Source organism: Macaca mulatta, chromosome 7 (assembly GCF_049350105.2).
Source record: "Macaca mulatta isolate MMU2019108-1 chromosome 7, T2T-MMU8v2.0, whole genome shotgun sequence".
Taxonomy (NCBI): domain Eukaryota; kingdom Metazoa; phylum Chordata; class Mammalia; order Primates; family Cercopithecidae; genus Macaca; species Macaca mulatta.
Window position 1 is genome coordinate 180,206,342 of NC_133412.1, and position 21,305 is coordinate 180,227,646.

General features: G+C 41.5%; 1 protein-coding gene and 1 gene segment (V, D, J or C); both read right to left on the bottom strand.

Moving 5' to 3' along the window:
* Positions 1 to 4,989: 4,989 nt before the first annotated feature.
* The window catches only part of LOC144330491 (immunoglobulin heavy variable 4-59-like), an 85,804-nt gene continuing 69,488 nt past the window's right edge, over positions 4,990 to 21,305 (bottom strand). The window contains 1 exon segment of the V gene segment in view: positions 4,990 to 5,852. Within this exon segment, the coding sequence occupies positions 5,323 to 5,852 (530 nt within the window).
* Positions 7,306 to 21,081, bottom strand: LOC106999628 (immunoglobulin heavy variable 4-4). Of its 3 annotated transcripts, none has more exons than XM_077942162.1 (3): positions 20,963 to 21,081; positions 20,556 to 20,879; positions 7,306 to 7,534 (listed from the first exon to the last, which is right to left on the bottom strand). In XM_077942162.1, the coding sequence occupies exons 1-3, from the start codon at positions 21,006 to 21,008 to the stop codon at positions 7,500 to 7,502; spliced, it is 405 nt and encodes a 134-aa protein (XP_077798288.1). In that variant the 5' UTR covers positions 21,009 to 21,081; the 3' UTR covers positions 7,306 to 7,499. The 3 variants fall into 3 exon arrangements, with proteins under 3 accessions (XP_077798288.1, XP_077798290.1, XP_015000136.3); XM_077942164.1 differs by lacking the exon at positions 7,306 to 7,534 and adding an exon at positions 13,863 to 16,158; XM_015144650.3 differs by lacking the exon at positions 7,306 to 7,534 and having other exon boundaries at positions 19,631 to 20,879.

Here is a 21,305-nt window from a genome sequence, read left to right on the forward strand (position 1 = left end):
CAATAACACACATTTTCCCTTCTTCCTATGTTGTAGCTTATAGGAAGTGCCACCTACACTGACACTAGGCCCATGTATCTGACTTTTTCCCCTAGAGATCTAAAACAAACAGGATACAAGAGGAGACTTGGGAAGTGCATGCACGTTGTTCTTTTCATTTTCTCAGCTAGGAATCCAGCAAAGGCTTCATGATAACGGAAGCTGAGGTCAGTCAGGGAGTTTTCAAGACCTTGGTCTTAAAAATGGTGATATCAGAGGCTTCGGATTCCTCTATTGTCTTGTGTCACTGTCTGCCATTTTCCATTAGTTTCCCTTTGTTTTCCTCAGATAGAGTCTGTGCATTGCCACACTTGTATCTTTAATCCAGAGCCATCCTCCTAGTGAGAATGGATTGGGCAGTGCGGGGAAGCACTGCCTGTTCTGACCATGGAAACCTAGAGACGCGATGGGCATCCTCTTCTGGGCTGTGACCTTGACCAGGCGTCACCAGGGGGAGAAGCTCATTTTTGGCAGTTAATCCCTTTTCTGGTTTCAGCGTCCCTGGACTATTTACTTACTTCTCACCCCCATTGGCTAACTTTGCTCATTTGTATAATAATGGAAGGATGGAAGAAAAATCTGGAAGGGAAGATTTGTCTTCATTCACATAAGATAAGGTTCTGGTCTCAGGTGAGCTGCAGAGCAGGGAGGAGGAGACGGAGGTACCTTGACTTCCTAGAATTGCTGAAACTTGAAGATCAAGGCCACCTCCTCATAGGTGAAGCAGAGATCCACCTATGAATACATCACATCAGCTATGTCTTCAGGAATCTTGGGCTGTGGGGGAAGTGAAGGAATGTGATTTATTCCTTTCTGCTAACGCAGTGTGCTTCAGAGAAAATGAATTGAAAATTTAATAAATATACTTTTTGCCATAATAAGTGAGAGAATATGAATAATTTATGGCAATGCAAGTGGTCACTTCAGAGCTGGCAGAAGGAGCAAGTGCACAACTGAGAGAAGGAAGCACCCTGCCCCAGGAAGCAGGTGCGCTAAGACCATCCCCTGAGAACTGCCCTCCAGATGCCACGTGTCAGTGGAACCTGGGCTCGTGCCTGGGATCTTGTGCGTAGTGTGGACAGCAGAGCACAGCTCCATTCCTCCTCACTGTGTGACCTAGGATGTGACCTCTTCCTCTGAGCTTCATTCTAACTAGGTGTTAAAATCAAATAACAGCAGTAACTTTACTTGTAAACTTTCCGGTAAGAGCCAGTGATGATCAGAATTGTTATCACTGTTGTTGCCCAATCCCTTAAATATGATAAAAATACCTGTGTAACCCCTCGGCTCAGACCTCCGATAACCACCTCGCAGAGAGCACACCTGCTTTGTTTCTGTCAGAAACGTGGTATTAGAACTGGAAACTATGTGTACCTTGTTATAGAATTTATATCTTAGTTATGTTACATTGGATGAAGTTAGAATTAGTAAGTGACAGAATTTTAGCTGGTGGGATATCTAAGCAAACTGTCAATGGTGTGTCTTCATTTTCCTTGCTTATTATAGACAATGTGAGAGGAGAGAGAAAAATTAAAGAGAAAACTATTGACCAATACTCAGGTGTTTGATAAACAAAGGAGATTTTTCAGATCTTCTGGAAACCCCATTAAATTAAATAAATTAAAGAACTTTAAGACATTTTTCCACATTCTAGATGCATATCTAATACAGATTTAGGTTTAAATGCACAGAGAGAACACAGAAAATGGAAATTCAGCAACAGATCAGTTTGCCAAATAGGCAGATTTAAACTAGTTTGTAATTTTACCTAAATACTCAAAGAATAAACCTCAGATTCAAATAACAAATGATAAAATTTCGATGTTTAGTTACTGGTTGAGAGAAGCTTGAACTAACATTATTTTGATGAATCATACATCAATAATAAAACTTTGTCCAGTGGTCCAAATTTTCTAGCAGCTGCTTGAGTAAATAGTTTCTACCTCCCCTACCTGTGATTTCTGGCAGAATATATCATCCTCTAAAACCTGGGGACCATTAGGAACAGAGACAGAAGCTTGAATATTATGAAGTTTTGAGAGACCCAAATTACTGCCTGGACTGATTGGAGAGGATGATCTCTGTAAGCCTCGTCTTTGAAGAGTGTATGGTGGCTTTTGTTACAATGAACAGGTAGCAAGAAAGACAGTGAAGGAAAATGAAGGAGGAGGGGAACATGGTCCGAACAGAAGAACAACATAAAGATCTAGAAACTGATATCAATCAAAAGGAAGCATATGGATTAACTGGAAGAAAATTAAAAGTAAATGTTAGAAACATGTTCAATGAGCTAGTGGCATCATGCAAGAACAATGTGAGAATTTTAATAGAGATAAAACATTTAAAAGATGACTAAATAAAAATATTGATGCTGAAGAATACAATAAGTCAGACAAAATTTTTAAGAGGATTTTAGACCAGACTAGATCAAGTAATAGAAGAAACAGTAAACTCAAAGAAAGATCATTTGAAATAGTAGAGACAGAGAAGAAAAATTTAACTGAAAGAAATAAAAAAGAGTTAAAGACTTATGAGTCAGGAAGCACAGTGAAAATGAAATTATGCATTGAGGAGTTATACAAAGATAAGACAAAAGGGATAGTGAAGGAAGAGGTTGAGAGAGAGACAGAGAAAGAGAGAGAGAGAGAGAAAGAGAGACAGAGCAAGATAGGCAGAAAGGTTTTGAAAGAAGTAATAGCATTGCAACTTTCTAAATCTGGAGAAGCAAATATTCGTCCACATCCATGAAGCTCTATACATTTTAAATAAGGTAAACCGATTCAGAAAAATCAGAGATAGTTTGGAAACCACATTGCTAAAGTAAAGGTTTTTGAAAACAGAAAGTAAAAGAGCAGATTTAGCAGATTTCTCAGCAGAAGATTTTCAGTTCTGAATGGAGAGGAATTATATTTGATAATGTATAGTTTATTGATAGAGATTATTTCTGAGAAATGTATTTCTAGTCAATGTCATCATTGTGCAAGCATCATAGGGAGAACTTACACAAACCTAAAAGGAATATCCTACTACACATAGACTATGTGGAATAGCACAATGATTCCAGACAAGTAACCTGTACAGCATGTTACTGCACCAAACACTGCAGGGAACTGAAACGCTGTGGTAAGTATCTCTCTATCTAAACACATCTAAATATGGAACATCCTTAGTGAAAATATGGTATTACAATGTTATGTGGCCACAAACATATATGTGGTCTATTGTTGACTGAATCATTGTTAGGTGGCCCATGACTGTATTCAAATTGCTCGGGGAAAAAGAATGAAAAACAAACAAAACTCTGCCAACCAAGAAACCTTACCATGTTAATCTTTTTGTAAAATAAAGGATCGGTAAGACCTTTCCCAGAGAAGCAAAAGCTAAATGAGTTCTTCAACACTGGGCCTGCCTTAAACACCAAAGGGTCTCAACTAGGGCTGCAGAATAATGACATAGCTGCATCAGCTTCATTCTGGCCTCTGTCATGTGACAGTTTTGTGTGAATTTTCTTTCTGCTCTCTCAGGACTTTTTTTCTCTCTCATCATCTAACTCCATTCTCCTTTTAATTCTCAGTTTGTTGAAAAGATTCATATTTAGCTAAGAACATTAAAAACTTCGGGAAAAAAATTCATCTTAAACTCAACTATTTAAGTACCTGTCTTCACGGATGCCCATCTGTTCTTTTCTTGTTTTCCTATGGGATATGGCCCTTGTTTCTAATTCAGTCCAGTCTTTAATTTTATGTGCATGAGGCATCCAACCATCACACACCCAGAAACATCTTGGAGAAAGGTACCCTACCATCTGCCTCATCAGCCTTCAGGTGCACAGTGGCCATTCCTTCAGCTGTTGTATGTGCTTTAGGGCTTTTCATTTAAAAGTGTATTTCACTATCCCCCAAATAAAGTTCCTGGACCTCAAAAAGTGATGTGGGGTTGGGGGCATTGACAGCCAAATTTCATTGAAAGTCTCTTCTTCCCTTGGTTATTGAGGAAGACTGGGAAGAAGGGAACAAACTCAGACCTCATGTAGCTCCTCATTTAGCAATAGATTCAGTGCAAATTTAGAAAGTTGAAGACATTGAGTGATGTTGGTCTGATTTTCTGTGGCATGCTAAGGAGACAGCAGAAGATGGTCAGTGGTCAGTCTTCATCCAGCTGGTACCCATTGTCCATTAGTTAGGTCTTCAGAAAATATAAATGACAACTTTTGTGACAAAGCCCCAGGGGCTTCATTAAAACACTTTGCCCAGAAATTGGTCAACAGGGACATGAGAAGTTTTTATATCACAGCTACTATTTTTTGCCTACTTTATGTAGAAATCTGAGAGATGTGACCAGCTTCAGGGGGCTGATTCTCCATCCAGGGGACAGCGCTAACAGAGTTATGAGTTATGTGGTATTTGTCTGTCTGGGTCTTCCTGAGAAGACAACACGGAGTGGGTGGCTTAAACAACACATATTGATTTTCTTACAATTCTGAAGTCTGAATGTTGAAAATCAAGGTGCTGGCAAGGTTGGTTCTTGGTGCGGCTTCTTCCTGGCTTGCACTGGGGCACCTTCTAATACACTGCGTGTCCCCATGGCCTCTTCTCTGCGTGCACGTGAAAAGTGAGAGGTCTCTGGTGTCTCTTCCTCTTCTTATAAAGACAGCACGTCTATTGCATTAGGTCTCACACTTCTGACCACGTTTAACCTTAATTGTATCATTAAAATTCCAATATACATCCATTGAATTTAAGGTTTCAGCATATGAATTTCAAAGAAGGCACAATTCAATTGATGACACAAACCAAGAGATCGTGAGAAGCATTAGAATATATATATATATATATATTTTTTTAATCACTAAGGAAAAATGGGCCATGCAGGAACTTCTAGGAAAGTTCTTTTTTTTTTGAGACGGAGTCTCGCTCTGTAGCCCGGGCTGGAGTGCAGTGGCCGGATCTCAGCTCACTGCAAGCTCCGCCTCCCAGGTTTACGCCATTCTCCTGCCTCAGCCTCCGGAGTAGCTGGGACTACAGGCGCCCGCCACCTCGCCCGGCTAGTTTTTTGTATTTTTTAGTAGAGACGGGGTTTCACCGTGTAAGCCAGGATGGTCTCGATCTCCTGACCTCGTGATCCGCCCGTCTCGGCCTCCCAAAGTGCTGGGATTACAGGCTTGAGCCACCGCGCCCGGCCGGAAAGTTCTTAGTAATCGGTGAAACCTCAATTGTAAGAGGAAAATGTGCCTTCCTCCTTTCTTTTCTGGCAGAAGAATGTGAGGAAGCAGAACCACAGATATCAAAGAAAGAGGAGCCCTGGGGACAGCTGAGGTGCTGGTGAGGAGGGAGAGCACTGAGCAGATGAGGAAGCCCCGCCCTCCCTGCACCTGCTCCTGACCCGGCCTCCTGCTCTGTGGGCCCCGCGCGCCCCCTGCTGGTCCTGAGCGGCACCTGCGCCCGCCCCCTCCGCCTCCCTGCAGGGAGGTTTGTGTCTGGGCTCACACCCACCTCCCCTCACTGTGTATCTCGCACAGTAATACACGGCGGTGTCCGCGGCGGTCACAGAGCTCAGCTTCAGGGAAAACTGGTTCTTGGACGTGTCTGTTGAAATGGTGACTCGACTCTTGAGGGAGGGGTTGTAGCTGGTGCTCCCACTACCACCATAGATATACCCAATCCACTCCAGCCCCTTCCCTGGGGACTGGCGGATCCAGCTCCAGTAGTTACTGCTGATGGAGCCACCAGAGACAGCGCAGGTGAGGGACAGGGTCTCCGAAGGCTTCACCAGTCCTGGGCCCGACTCCTGCAGCTGCACCTGGGACAGGACCCCTGTGAACAGAGAGACCCACAGTGAGCCCTGGGATCAGAGACAGCCTCCCATATCGTCGTATCTGCATCCCCGAGACACTCACATCTGGGAGCTGCCACCAGGAGAAGGAAGAACCACAGGTGCTTCATGTTCTTGCACAGGAGGTCCATGACTCTCAGAGAGCATTTCCCATGTAAGCTGGACCCTGAATTTAAGGAAATGTGTGGTGGTTTCCTGTGGGTGCCTAAGTGAGGATTTGCATGTGGGTGGTGCCTTCCTATGGAGAGGTGAAAAGGGATGAGAAAGGCCCCAGTCTTTGGGGCTCACCCTGAGAGGAGGATGCTGGCTGTGCCCTCTGAGAACTCAGTTCTCTTCCTGGGGCCTCCCCTCACCAAGCCCAGAGTCCTCTTCCTCCAGGTAGGGAGATGTGCTCAAGGAGCTGGTCTGGGAGATGAGTGTGATCATGGATCGAGGACAGATTTTGGAATAGGTTCAATGCTGTTCTACCCGTGAAGATTTATATGAAACCAACCAAATATCCAGGTTATCTAAATTGTCAAATCTCCATTCAAAAACATTAGGGCAGCAGCTAAATATATTAATCACAGTGAATTTATACTAACCTACATCCATGCAATGTTTATTGTAATTCAGAATATCCATTATGGTTAGAGGGAATATATCTGTCCCAGAGAGTGCCTCATTAAAAAAAAAAAAAAAAAAATCTGAGACCTTCCCTTTTGGGAACGTTTGAAGTTTGGGATTCTGTCTGCAATCTCAGGAGAAGGTAGTGGGATGCATCTCCAACCGTGTCAATGTGTGATTCTGAGAATGTGGCCTGACCTTTATATACTTCTGTGTGAATAGATGTAGATTGGGGATCACAGTGAAAATTTCGGTCAAAAACTATAATAGGTCCGCACAGGAGCATAGTCTCATCATCAAGATTAGTGCAATTGCCTTTCCTGGGAACAAGAGAGGACATCTGTGAGCCCTCCCCTCTGAGAGCACAAGGAACTCTGGTTCTTCCCTGACAGGTCACACTTCTGAAACATGGCTGGACAATGACACTCAAGCCCAGAGTCCTCACCCACATATTTATCATTTCAGGTACACCTGTGTCTAAAAGACTTTCTCCTTCATTGAATTGCATGAACATACCTTAGATTTTGCGGTATTGCAACTTGGGCATTTGACATTAGTTTGGTGAATTATATAATAAATAATCTATCTCCATGGATGTGGGTAACAGGAGCGTCATCAGAAGTTGGGTGTGTTTTAACATCAGGACAAACCTGGGCTCTCTTGTTAGGACTGAACAAGTGAGCTGACCTGTGGGACACAGAGGGAAAGACACAGAGCCAACATTCAGAGCCAGGTGAGCCCCTTACCTACCAGGTGGCCTCTGGACATTTTGTTTAAACAGATCCAGAAAGATCTTCCTCACCTTCAGGAGAATCATGAACACTGAGGGAAATTGAGATAAATTTTTATTTACAGAGAATAATTCATAGGCTTGTAGACATCTATGTGGGTGTGTACAGGATTGCTAGGATATGCTCATGCACAGAACAGAAGAAATAATTCTATTTCATGGAAAGAAAACCAAAGAGCTTCTGAATTGGTAGGTATTCTTTGCCACAAAAGTGTCAGGTCACTAGATCAAGTTATGATGCTGGAGGTAACACTTCCCAACATTGTCCTGGAGACAAAATGCAAAAGAGTAAAGATTCAAGTGAGATTCCTTTGAAAAATACAAGTAATGAACAGACCAAAAAATACGAACCATTATGTAACGAGTACTAATGAAATGAAACAATAAATTCCATGTTGAGGTGACGGGGAAGTTCCATCTCACAGCTCACTTTCACCCTTATGGCTACCGAGTGCCCCCTGCAGCCCAGCTCCCACCCTCAAGTGAAGTTTCTGTCTGAGCTCTGTGAGTGAGCTGGAGTCATTGTGAGCCACTCAGAAAAGTAGTTGATTCTACTTCTTCAAACGGGAATTTAAACCATCAACTCCTCAGCTTAGCCAGTCTATTTTTGTAACTGTGCATGACCCTTGGGAATGCAGTCACCATTTCTTTCATAATGAGAGATGACTGTGCCATGAAGGTAACAGGAGGATGGGTAAATTTAAAGTTTGGGTCCGTAAACCACTGGATTATCAAAGCCTGGAGCCAATCACATTCTGTCATCTTGCTTAATTAGTTGTGAATTTGTTTTCAGTTGTTTAGTTCAAGCTCCCACAACTCTCTTTCTGATAAAATAGTCATATACGATAATCTTGAGATATTAAAATGAATAAAAAATCACTAATTTCAAAATGAAACCAACTTCCAGAAGAGATGAAAATTCCTTTGTGGTGAAGGGTGTGAAGGGTGTGAAGGGTGTGAAGGGTGTGAGGGGTGTGAAGGGTGGAGACATGGTTGAATACTGAGGTTGTGTTCAAAATTGTATTATTTTAATTAGGGAACTTCTGTACATCCCTTATACTTCTTAGAAACTCCCATTGAGAACCTTGATGTAATGTAATTAGTTGACGGGTCACAAAAAACAATGAAGCTGAAGGTTACTGAGCAGGACTTGCTATTGCAACTTTAGCTTTCCTTTAGAACACATTCCTCTACCTGATGTGAAATTAGCCCAGATGCACTGATGAGCGTTTTACAGTTAACCAAAGACCAGGAAATGGGCACTCATGTGTGTGGAGCAGAGCATGGCTCTGGGATGCTTTGCAAACAAAGTGGCTTCTCACATCTTCTGGAAAAACCATCAAAATGGGCAAGGTATCTATCTCTTAGGAGCACCCATCTATCCCACATTCGTGGCTAATATAAAAGTGGAAATTGACTTTACATTTTGACATGTTTTTGCAATGGCTGGTACCTGTTGTTCCTTTCCATGTTTAGTGCTTCCTTTAGGATCTCTTGTAGGGTAGGCCTGATGGTGACAAAATCTCTAAGCATTTGCTTATCTGTAAAGAATTTTATTTCTCCTTCACTTATGAAACTTAGTTTGGTTGGATATGAAATTCTGGGTTGAAAATCCTTTTCTTTAAGAATGTTGAATATTGGCCCCCACTCTCTTCTGGCTTGTAGAGTTTCTGCTGAGAGATCTGCTGTTAGTCTGATGGGTTTCCCTTTATGTGTAACCCAGCCTTTCTCTCTGGCTGCCCTTAACATTTTTTCCTTCATTTCAACTTTGGTGAATCTGACAATTATGTGTCTTGGAGTTGTTCTTCTCGAGGAGTATCATTGTGGCGTTGTTCCATTGTACATACATTCTACAATTGTACAGTGGAACATTGTGGCATGCTTGAACATATTGTTTTATTTTAAACATCACTCTTCCTTAAATAAAGTCATTTTTATTTCAGGATAAATGTTATCATACAAGATTCTTTCTCATATAATTTTTATAACTTTTCTTATCAAAAATACTTCTCTATTTCTGTAACTTTCTTTAAATCTTTCTTATTTACTGGTTATGTTTATGATGTTTTATAAGAAATCTTTGAATTAAAGAAGTTCTTTTTGTACGAACAAATTTTTTTAAAAAATAAGTTTTTATAGTATATATTTTTTAAAACAATTAGTAATGACTTAAACATTTAGTCAATATTTATTACTTAATTAAACTTTACATTTTTAAATTGTAGAACAAGTTTATGCAAAAGGTTTATTACATTTACCTAGTTTATTTTTAAGCAGTTTACCTAGATTATTTACGAAAGCTATAATACTCACACTTTAAAGTCTTTTACTTGTTAACCATGTTATAACCCATGAATTTCATGTATTTACCTAAGTAAAAATCTTATGTTTAATTAAATGATTGTTTTTCTAATAACTATTTACCTGTCTTTTATTAAAACAACAATATTAAACATATTATTTGCCAAACAACAAAAATCATTCTGGCTTTAACTAGGTTTATAATTTTATAATCTTTATAAAAAATTTGCACACCATATAATATCTAGCTGTGATTTTAAATAGAAAATCACTTGATCAATTAATATAAACAATAAGGTAAACTGATAATTCTGAAAGTATCTCTAATTTTGCTTTAACAATGATTTTAAAGCCAGCTCATTTATTAAATAGTTATTTATGTCACAGGTACTTAAAATGTATTTAGGGCTCCTTTATTTAAAAATAGTTACTTATTTTAAAGGCAATTTTGTACCTTGTAGCCACAATGCATAACAACATATATACACATACATATTAACACATACATACCAGCACACATTCACACTAATACAAAGATACTACAGCTTTTACTTCAAAACTCCAGCTATGGAATATTAATAAAAACTCAGCAGTTGTTTTTAAAAAGGGGTGAGACGTAAACAATGGTTGTTAATTTTAAACCGGTAGAAATGCGCTGTAAACTGGAAAACAAAATATTTTAAAGCAAAAAACATATCCTCATCTTTCTTTATAAACTTCACAAAAATTTCATTATACTCTCTTACTATTCTAATGTTGAGAAACCTTAATTCACAGTGAGAAACCTCGGATTACTTAATATGACATGGCTTTGAGATTTTAAATTATTGAAGATAATTATGAGATTCTATTTACCAAATTAATATTTGTAAAGCAATGTAAAATTTAAAGCTGATTAATAAAAGATGCATATTTTCTTTACAAAGTGTTTCATTAAACAGACTTCACTTGATTGGTGGTCTTTGAAACCCAGCTTGGTTAGATTATTGGCCTTAGAGTGGAGACATTTAAGAAAAAGGGACAAGAAAGGATGCAGTTTTTACTGCATTAACTGCAATTGTTTATGCAAATGTGCAAAGAAATGAGTAGCCTTCTATAGTAATGACCATTTCCTGTAAACTGTCCTCAGCCACCCCTAACATAGCTTTCAAAGCCACCCCTAACATCGCAGCTTTCACTCACTTGTGCATACACCAAGAATAAATCCTCTCACAATACTATGTAATTCTGGCAGCCTCCAAAGCCAAAAACATTACATAATACAAGAAAGCAGAGTTTTATACCTGAGAACAATCTGCCAATGATTGAATCCACAAAGGAAGCAGGAAAACTCCCAACAGGTTAGTGTCCAGATCCAAAAGGAACCCTCATCCTCCTCCCTGCCCCAACCCAGGGACCTGATGTGGAGCTGCCTCCTAAGGGAGCAGTGTTGTCCTCAGTGCCTCTGGCCACACCTCCCCCCAACCATCGTGTCCTCAGTGTTCCCTGGTGTTCTGAGCCCCCCTGGTGTCCTAAGCTCCCCCTGGTGTCCTGAGAGCCCCCTGCTGTCCTGAGCACACCTTGGTGTTCTGAGTCCCCTGGTGTCCTGAGCGCCTCCTGGTTTCTGAGATCCCCCTGGTTTTCTGATCGCCCCCTGTAGCTCTTGTGCACAAGCACTCCCTGGTATCCTGAGCACCTCCTGGACGTCCTGAGAATCCCCTGGTGACCTGAGCCCTCCCTGGTGGTTTGGAGAGCCCCCAGGTGTCCTGAGTGCCCCCAATGTCCTGAGCACCCCCTGCTGTGCTGAGTGCCCCCTGGTGGTTCTGAGTGTCTTCTGATGTCTTGCGTGCCCCCTGGTGATTTGGAGCGCCCCCTGGTGTCCTGGGTGACCCCTGGTGGTTTTGAGTGCTCCCTGCTGTCCCGAGCGCCCCCTGGTGTCCTGACTGACCCCTGGCTGTTCTGAGGACCCCCTAGTGTCCCGAGCTCCCCCTGGTGTCCTGACTGCTCCCTAGTGGTTCTGAGACCCCTGGTGTCCTGAGCACCCCTTGTTGATTTTAAGTGCCCCTGGTGTCTTGGGGGCCCCCTGGTGGTTTTGAGCGCCCCCTGCTGTACCGAGTGCCCCCTGGTGTACTGACTGACCCCTGGCTGTTCTGAAGACCCCCTAGTGTCCTGAGCTCCCCCTGGTGTCCTGAGTGCGCTCTAGTGGTTCTGAACACCCTGATGTCCTGAGCACCCCCTGGTGATTCTAACCGCCCCCTGGTGTCCTGAGCGTCCCCTGGTGGTTTTGAGTGTCCCCTGGTGTTCTGAGCGCCCCCTGGTGGTTCTGAGCACCGCATGGTGTCCTGAGCACTCCTTGGTTTCCTGAGCACCCCCTGGTGATGCTGAGCAGCATCTTCCATGCTGTCCCCTCCTGTTTCCCTGCAGGGAGGTTTGGGTCTGCTCTCATGCAGATGTTTCCTCACTGTGTCCCTCACAGTAATACAGGGACTTTTCCTGAGCTCTCAGGTTAATTATCTTTTTTTTTTTTTTTTTTTTTTTTTTTTTATACTTTATGTCCTAGGGTACATGTGCACAACGTGCAGGTTTGTTACATACATATACCTGTGCCATGTTGGTGTGCTGCACCCATTCACTCGTCATTTACATTAGGTATATTTTCTAATGCTATCCCTCCCCCTTCACCCCACCCCACAACAGGCCCCGGTGTGTGATGTTCCCCTTCCTTTGTCCGAGTGATCTCATTGTTCGATTCCCACCTATGAGTGAGAACATGCAGTGTATGATTTTCTGTTCTTGCAATAGTTTGCTAAGAATGATGGTTTCCAGCTGCATCCATGTCCCTACAAAGAACATGAACTCATCCTTTTTTATGGCTGTATAGTATTCCATGGTGTATATGTGCCACATTTTCTTAATCCTGTCTGTCATTGATGGACATTTGGGTTGGTTCCAAGTCTTTGCTATTGTGAATAGTGCCACAATAAACATACGTGTGCATGTGTCTCTATAGCAGCATAATTTATAATCCTTTGGGAATATACCCAGGAATGGGATGGCTGGGTCAAATGGTATTTCTGGTTCTAGATCCTTGAGGAATCGCCACACTGTCTTCCACAATGGTTGAACTAGTTTACAGTCCCACCAACAGTGTAAAAGTGTTCCTATTTCTCCACTTCCTCTCCAGCACCTGTTATTTCCAGACTTTTTAATGATTGCCATTCTAACTGGTGTGAGATGGTATCTCCTTGTGGTTTTGATTTGCATTTCTCTGATGGCTAGTGATGATGACCATTTTTTCATGTGTCTTTTGGCTGCATAAATGTCTTCTTTTGAGAAGTGTCTGTTCATATCCTTTGCCCACTTTTTGATGGGTTTGTTTGTTTTTTTCTTGTAAATTTGTTTGAGTTCTTTGTAGGTTCTGGATATTAGTCCTTTGTCAGATGAGTAGATTGCAAAAGTTTTCTCCCATTCTGTAGGTTGCCTTGTTCACTCTGATGGTAGTTTCTTTTGCTGTGCAGAAGCTCCTTAGTTTAATTAGATCCCATTTGTCAATTTTGGCTTTTGTTGCCATTGCTTTTGGTGTTTTAGATATGAAGTCCTTGCCCATGCCTATGTCCTGTATGGTATTGCCTAGGTTTTCTTCTAGGGTTTTTACGGTTTTAAGTCTAACATTTAAGTCTCTAATCCATCTTGAATTAATTTTCATATAGGGAGTAAGGAAAGGATCCAGTTTCAGCTTTCTACTTATGGCTAGCCAATTTTCCCAGCACCATTTATTAAATAGGGTATCCTTTCCCCATTTCATTTTTTGTCAGGTTTGTCAAAGATGAGATGGTTGTAGATGTGTAGTATTATTTCTGAGGGTTCTGTTCTGTTCCATTGGTCTATATCTCTGTTTTGGTACCAGTACCATGCTGTTTTGGTTACTGTAGCCTTGTAGTGTAGTTTGAAGTCAGGTAGCATGATGCCTCCAGCTTTGTTCTTTTGACTTAGGATTGTCTTGGCAATGCGGGCTCTTTTTTGGTTCCATATGAACTTTAAAGCAGCTTTTTCCAATTCTGTGCAGAAAGTCATTGGTAGCTTGATGGGGATGGCATTGAATCTATAAATGACCTTGGGCAGTATGGCCATTTTCACGATATTTATTCTTCCTATGCATGAGCATGGTATGTTCTTCCATTTGTTTGTGTCCTCTTTTATTTCACTGAGCAGTGGTTTGTAGTTTTCCTTGAGGAGGTCCTTTACATCCCTTGTAAGTTGGATTCCTAGGTATTTTATTCTTTTTGAAGCAATTGTGAATTGAAGTTCATTCATGATTTGGCTCTCTGTTTGCCTGTTACTGGTGTATAAGAATGCTTGCAATTTTTGCACATTGATTTTGTATCCTGGGACTTTGCTGAAGTTGCTTACCAGCTTAAGAAGATTTTGGGCTGAGACGATGGGGTTTTCTAAATACGCAGTCACGTCTTCTGCAAACAGGGACAATTTGACTTCTTCTTTTCCTAACTGAATACCCTTTATTTCCTTCTCTTGCCTGATTGCCCTAGCCAAAACTTCCAACACTATGTTGCATAGGAGTGGTGAGAGAGGGCATCACTGTCTTGTGCCAGTTTTCAAAGGGAATGCTTCCAGTTTTTGCCCATTCAGTATGATATTGACTGTGGGTTTGTCATAAATAGCTCTTATTATTTTGAGATACGTTCCATCAGGACTGAATTTATTGAGAGTTTTTAGCATGAAGAGCTGTTGAATTTTGTCAAAGGCCTTTTCTGCATCTATTGAGATAATCATGTGGTTTTTGTCTTTGGTTCTGTGTATATGCTGGATTACGTTTATTGATTTGCATATGTTGAACCAGCCTTGCATCCCAGGGATGAAGCCCACTTGGTCATGGTGGATAAGCTTTTTGATGTGCTGCTGGATTCAGTTTGCCAGCATTTTACTGAGGATTTTTGCATCGATGTTCATCAGGGATATTGGTCTAAAACTCTCTTTTTTTGTTGTGTCTCTGCCAGGCTTTGGTATCAGGATGATGTTGGCCTCATAAAATGAGTTAGGGGGGATTCCCTCTTTTCTATTGATTGGAATAGTTTCAGAAGGAATTGTACCAACTCCTCCTTGTACCTCCGGTAGAATTTGGCTGTGAATCCATCTGGTCCTGGATTTTTTTTGGTTGGGAGGCTATTAATTATTGCCTCAATTTCAGAGCCTGCTATTGGTCTATTCAGGGATTCAACTTCTTCCTGGTTTAGTCTTGTGAGAGTGTAAGTGTCCAGGAAATTATCCATTTGTTCTAGGTTTTCTAGTTTATTTGCGTAGAGGTGTTTATAAGTATTCTCTGATGGTAGTTTGTATTTCTGTGGGGTCAGTGGTGATAGCCCCTTTATCATTTTTTATTGCTTCTATTTGATTCTTCTCTCTTTTCTTCATTATTCTTGCTAGCAGTCTATCACTTTTATTAATCTTTTCAAAAAACCAGCGCCTGGATTCATTGATTTTTTGGAGGGTTTTTTGTGTCTGTATCTCCTTCAGTTCTGCTCTGATCTTGTTATTTCTTGCCTTCTGCTGGATTTTGAATGTGTTTGCTCATTTGCATAATAAGGGAAGGACGAAAGAAATATCTGGAAGGGGAGATTTGTCTTCATTCACATAAGATAAGGTTCTGGAAAAGTCCTTCCCTGTAGAAGCTCCTGCAGCAGGATCCTGATATGTTTCTCCGTAATTAATCATCTGCAATTCTGATCCATAGGAAATGCATTTGGATTTTATTATTTAGAATCCTAAGGTTTCTGGAGAGAAAGTAGAGAAACTTTAGAAGTAAAAGACCCTCTGGGACTGTTGCATTTACCGAGTCCACATCTGTCTTTCAGATGTCTATAGTGCTTGTCATGTAGTGCCCTCAATATCTTGTGGCTTCTGCAACCTCTGTTCCAGTTAAGCAAGTGTCAACTGCCATTTTAGGCATGTCTGTCTATCCAGTTTTTGGAGTGGGTAAGATTTCTTGCTACTTCCGTCATTTAATAGATTCCAAAAAGTGTTGACATTCAGATTATGCAGATTTCTTTTGACATAAAAATGAGGTTGATGAATTTTATAATCTACATTTTGGAGCCTAAACCAAAACTACAATCAAGTGTCACCTCAGATGTGTTACTGGAGGCAAAATTCTGATCTCATTACATATAAGTGGTACCTGGTCTGACATACATGAATAGGCAAGGAAACAGAAAAAGGACATGGCACAACGTTTATGAAAAAGTCTCAGCAATTTTAATTTTCTTCTGAGGAAGCTGAAATTGTGCAAGTAAAACAGTGTGACTGGTCATGTCTCAGGTGAAGTTGTGTTCTGGAAAGTATCTCCAGTCCTGGGCTGGATCCAGTAGGTGCACTCAGGCCCCAAATCCTAAAGCAGGGACTTTTATTCCTTAAACAGATGATATTCCAATGAGAAAACTATTCTCAGGTGAGCTGCAGAGCAGGGACGAGGAGACGGAGGTGACCTTGGCTGCCCAGAATTGCTGAAACTTGAAGACCAAGGCCACCTCCTCATAGATGGAGCAGAGATCCACCTATGAGTACATCACATTGGCTCTGTCTTCAGGAATCTTGGGCTGTGGGGGAGGTGAAGGAATGTGATTTATTCCTTTCTGCTAATGCAGTGTGCTTCAGAGAATGAATTGAAAATTTAATAAATCTGCTTTTTGCCATGATAAGGGAGAGAATATGAATAATTAATGGCAACGTAAGTGGTCACTTCAGAGATGGCAGAAGGAGCAAGTGCACAACTGAGAGAAGGAAGCGCCCTGCCCAGGAAGCAGGTGCGCTAAGACCATCCCCTGAGAACTGCCCTCCAGATGCCATGTGTCAGTGCAACCTGGGACCGTGCCTGGGATCTTGTGCTTCATGTGGAGAGCAGAGCATAGCTCCATTCCTCCTCACTGTGTGACCTAGGATGTGACCTATTCCTCTGAGCTTCATTCTAACTAGATTTTAAAATCAAATAACAGCAGCAACTTTACCTGTAAACTTTCTGGTAAAAGCCAGTGATGATCAGAATTGTTATCACTGTTGTTGTCCAAACCCTTAAATATCATAAAAATACTTGTGTAACCCCTCGTCTCAGACCTCAGATGACCACCTCGCAGAGAGCACACCTGCTTTGTTTCTGTCACAAACGTGGTATTAGAACTGGAAAGTATGTGTACCTTGTTATAGAATTTATATTTTAGTTATGCTACGTTGGATGAAGTTAGAATTAGTAAGTGACACTTAGAATTTTAGGTGGTGAGATGTCTAAGCAAACTGTCGATGGTGTGTCTTCATTTCTCCTTGCTTATTATAGATAATGTGAGAGGAGAGAGAAAAATTAAAGAGAAAACTATTGACCAATACTCAGGTGTTTGATAAACAAAGGAGATTTTCACATCTTCTGGAAACCCCATTAAATTAAATAAATTAAGGAACTTTAAGACACTTTTCCACATTCTAGATGCATGTCTAATACAGATTTAGATTTAAATGCACAGAGATAACGCAGAAAATGGAAATTCAGCAACAGATCAGTTTGCCAAATAGGAAGATTTAAACTAGTTTTTAATTTTACCTAAATATTCAAAGAATAAACCCCAGATTCAAATAACAAATGATAAAATTTCAATGTTAGGTGACTGGTTGAGAGAAGCTTGAACTAACATTATCTTGATGAATCATACATCAGTAACAAAAGTTTGTCCAGTGGTCCAAATTTTCAAGGGGCTACTTGAGTAAATAGTTTCTACTTCCCCTACCTGTGATTTCTGGCAGAATCTATCATCCTCTAAAACCCAGGGACCATTAAGAACAGAGACAGAAGTTTGAATACTACGAAGTTTTGAGAGACCCAAATTACTGCCTGGACTGATTGGTGAGGATGATCTCTACAAGCCTCGTCTTTGAAGAGTGTATGGTGGCTTTTGTTAAAATGAACAGGTTACAACAAAGACAGTCAAGGAAAATGAAGGAGGAGGGGAACATGGTCCAAACAGAAGAACAACATGAAGATCTAGAAACTGATATCAATGAAAAGGAAGCATATGGTTTACCTGGAAGAAAATTTAAAGTAAGTGTTAGAAACATGTTCAGTGAGCTAGTGGCATCATGCAAGAACAATGTGAGAATTTTAATAGAGATAAAACATTTGAAAGATGACTAAACAAAAATATTGATGCTGAAGAATACAATAAGTCAGACAAAATTTTTAAGAGGATTTTAGACCAGACTAGATCAAGTAATAGAAGAAACAGTAAACTCAAAGAAAGATCATTTGAAATAGTAGAGACAGAGAAGAAAAACTTAAATGAAAGAAATAAAAAAGAGTTAAAGACTTATGAGTCAGGAAGCACAATGAAAATGAAATTCTATGCATTGAGGAGTTATGCAAAGATAAGACAAAAGGGGTAGTGAAAAAAGAGGGTGAGAGACAGAGAGAGAGAGAGACAGAGAAAGAGAGACAGAGCAAGAGAGGCAGAATGGTTTATAAAGCAGTAATTGCGTAGAAACTTTCTAAATCTGGAGAAGCAAATATTCCTCCAATCCATGAAGCTCTATATATTTTAAATAAGGTAAACCAAATGAGAAAAATCAAAGATAGTTTGAAACCACATCATTAAAGGATAGGTTTTTGAAAACAGAAAGTAAAAGAGCAGATTTAGCAGATTTCTCAGCAGATTTTCAGTTCAGAATGGAGCGGAATTATATTAGATAATGTATGGTTTATTGATAGAGATTACTTCTGAGAAATGTATTTCTAATCAATGTCATCATTGTGCAAGCATCATAGGGAGAACTTACACAAACATACAAGGAATATCCTACTACACATAGACTATGTGGAATAGCACAATGTTTCCAGACAAGTAACCTGTACAGACTGTTACTGCACCAAACACTGCAGGGAACTGAAATGCTGTGGTAAGTATCTCTCTATCTAAACACATCTAAATATGGAACATCCTTAGTGAAAATATGGTATTACAATGTTATGTGGCCACAAACATATATGTGGTCTATTGTTGACTGAATCATTGTTAGGTGGCCCATGACTGTATTCAAATTGCTCGGGGAAAAAGAATGAAAAACAAACAAAACTCTGCCAATCAAGAAACTTTACCATGTAAATCTTTTTGTAAAATAAAGGGTAGGTAAGACCTTTCCCAGAGAAGCAAAAGCTAAAGGAGTTCTTCAACACTGGTCCTGCCTTAAACACCAAAGGGTCTCAACTAGGGCTGCAGAATAATGACATAGCTGCATCAGCTCCATTCTGGCCTCTGCTTTGTGACAGTTTTGTGTGAATTTTCATTCTGCTCTCTCAGGACTTTTTTTCTCTCTCATCTTCTAACTCCATTCTCCTTTTAATTCTCAGTTTGTTGAAAAGATTCATATTTAGCTAAGAACATTATAAACTTCGGAAAAAAATTTCATCTTAAACTCAACAAATTTAATTACCTATCTTCATGGATGCCCATCTGTTCTTTTCTTGCTTTCCTATGGTATGTGGCCCTTGTTTCTACTTCAGTCCAGTCCTTAATTCCATATGCATGAGGCATCCAACCATCACACACCCAGGACCATCTTGGAGAAAGGTACCCTACCATCTGCCTCATCAGCCTTCAGGTGCACAGTGGCCATTCCTTCAGCTGTTGTATGTGCTTTAGGGCTTTCCATTTAAAAGTGTATTCCACTATCCCCCAAATAAAGTTCCTGGACCTCAAAAAGTGTTGTGCATTGGGGGCATTGACAGCCAATTTTCATTGAAAGTCTCTTCTTCCCTTGGTAATTGAGGAAGACTGGGAAGAATGGAACAAAACTCAGACCTCATGTAACTCCTCATTTAGCAATAGATTCAGTGCAAATTTGGAAAGTTGAAGACATAGAGTGATGTTGGTGTGGTTTTCTGTGGCATGCTAAGGAGACAGCAGAAGATGGTCAGTGGTCAGTCTCCATCCAGCTGGTACCCATTGTCCATTAGTTAGGTCTTCAGAAAATATAAAAGACAACTTTTGTGGCAAAGCCCCAAGGGCTTCATTAAAACACTTTGCCCAGAAATTGGTCAACAGGGACATGAGAAGTTTTTATATCACAGCTACTATTTTTTGCCTACTTTATGTAGAAATCTGAGAGATGTAACCAGCCTCAGGGGGCTGATTCTCCATCCAGGGGACAGCACTAACAGAGTTATGAGTTATGTGGTATTAGTCTGTCTGGGTCTTCCTAAGAAGACAACACGGAGTGGGCGGCTTAAACAACAAATATTGAATTTCTTACAATTCTGAAGTCTGAATGTTGAAGATCAAGGTGCTGGCAGGGTTGGTTCTTGGTGCGGCTTCTTCCTGGCATGCACTGGGGCACCTTCTAATACACTGCGTCTCCACATGGCCTCTTCTCTGCGTGCACGTGAAAAGTGAGAGGTCTCTGGTGTCTCTTCCTCTTCTTATAAAGACAGCACGTCTATTGCATTAGGTTCTCACACTTCTGACCACATTTAACCTTAATTGTATCATTAAAATTCCAATATAGATCCATTGAATTTAAGGTTTCAGCATATGAATTTCAAAGAGGGCACAATTCGATTGATGACACAAACCAAGAGATGGTGAGAAGCATTAGAATACACATATTTTTAATCACTAAGGAATCATGGGCCATGCAGGAAACTCGTAGGAAAGTTCCTAGTAATCGGTGAAACCTCAATTCTAAGAGGAAAATGTGCCTTCCTCCTTTCTTTTCTGGCAGAAGAATGTGAGGAAGCAGAACCACAGATAATAAATAAGGAGGAGCCCTGGGGACAGCTGAGGTGCTGGTGAGGAGGGAGAGCACTGAGCAGATGAGGAAGCCCCGCCCTCCCTGCACCTGCTCCTGACCCGGCCTCCTGCTCTGTGGGCCCCGCGCGCCCCCTGCTGGTCCTGAGCGGCACCTGCGCCCGCCCCCTCCGCCTCCCTGCAGGGAGGTTTGTGTCTGGGCTCACACTCACCTCCCCTCACTGTGTCTCTCGCACAGTAATACACGGCGGTGTCCGCGGCGGTCACAGAGCTCAGCTTCAGGGAGAACTGGTTCTTGGACGTGTCTTTTGAAATGGTGACTCGACTCTTGAGGGAGGGGTTGTATTCGGTGCTCCCACCACTACCATAGATACCCCCAATCCATTCCAGCCCCTTCCCTGGGGACTGGCGGATCCAGCTCCACCAGTTACTACTGCTGATGGAGCCACCAGAGACAGCGCAGGTGAGGGACAGGGTCTCCGAAGGCTTCACCACTGCTGGGCCCGACTCCTGCAGCTGCACCTGGGACAGGACCCCTGTGAACAGAGAGACCCACAGTGAGCCCTGGGATCAGAGACAGCCTCCCATGTCTTCATATCTGCATCCCCGAGACACTCACATCTGGGAGCTGCCACCAGGAGGAGGAAGAACCACAGGTGCTTCATGTTCTTGCACAGGAGGTCCGTGACTCTCAGAGAGCATTTCCCATGTGAGCTGGACCCTGAATTTAAGGAACTGTGTGGTGGTTTCCTGTGGGTGCCTAAGTGAAGATTTGCATGTGGGTGGTGCCTTGCTATGGAGAGGTGAAAAGAGATGAGGGAGGCCCCAGTCTTTGGGGCTCACCCTGAGAGGAGGATGCTGGCTGTGCCCTCTGAGAACTCAGTTCTCTTCCTGGGACCTCCCCTCACCAAGCCCAGATTCCTCTTCTTCCAGGTAGGGAGATGTGCTCAAGGAGCTGGTCT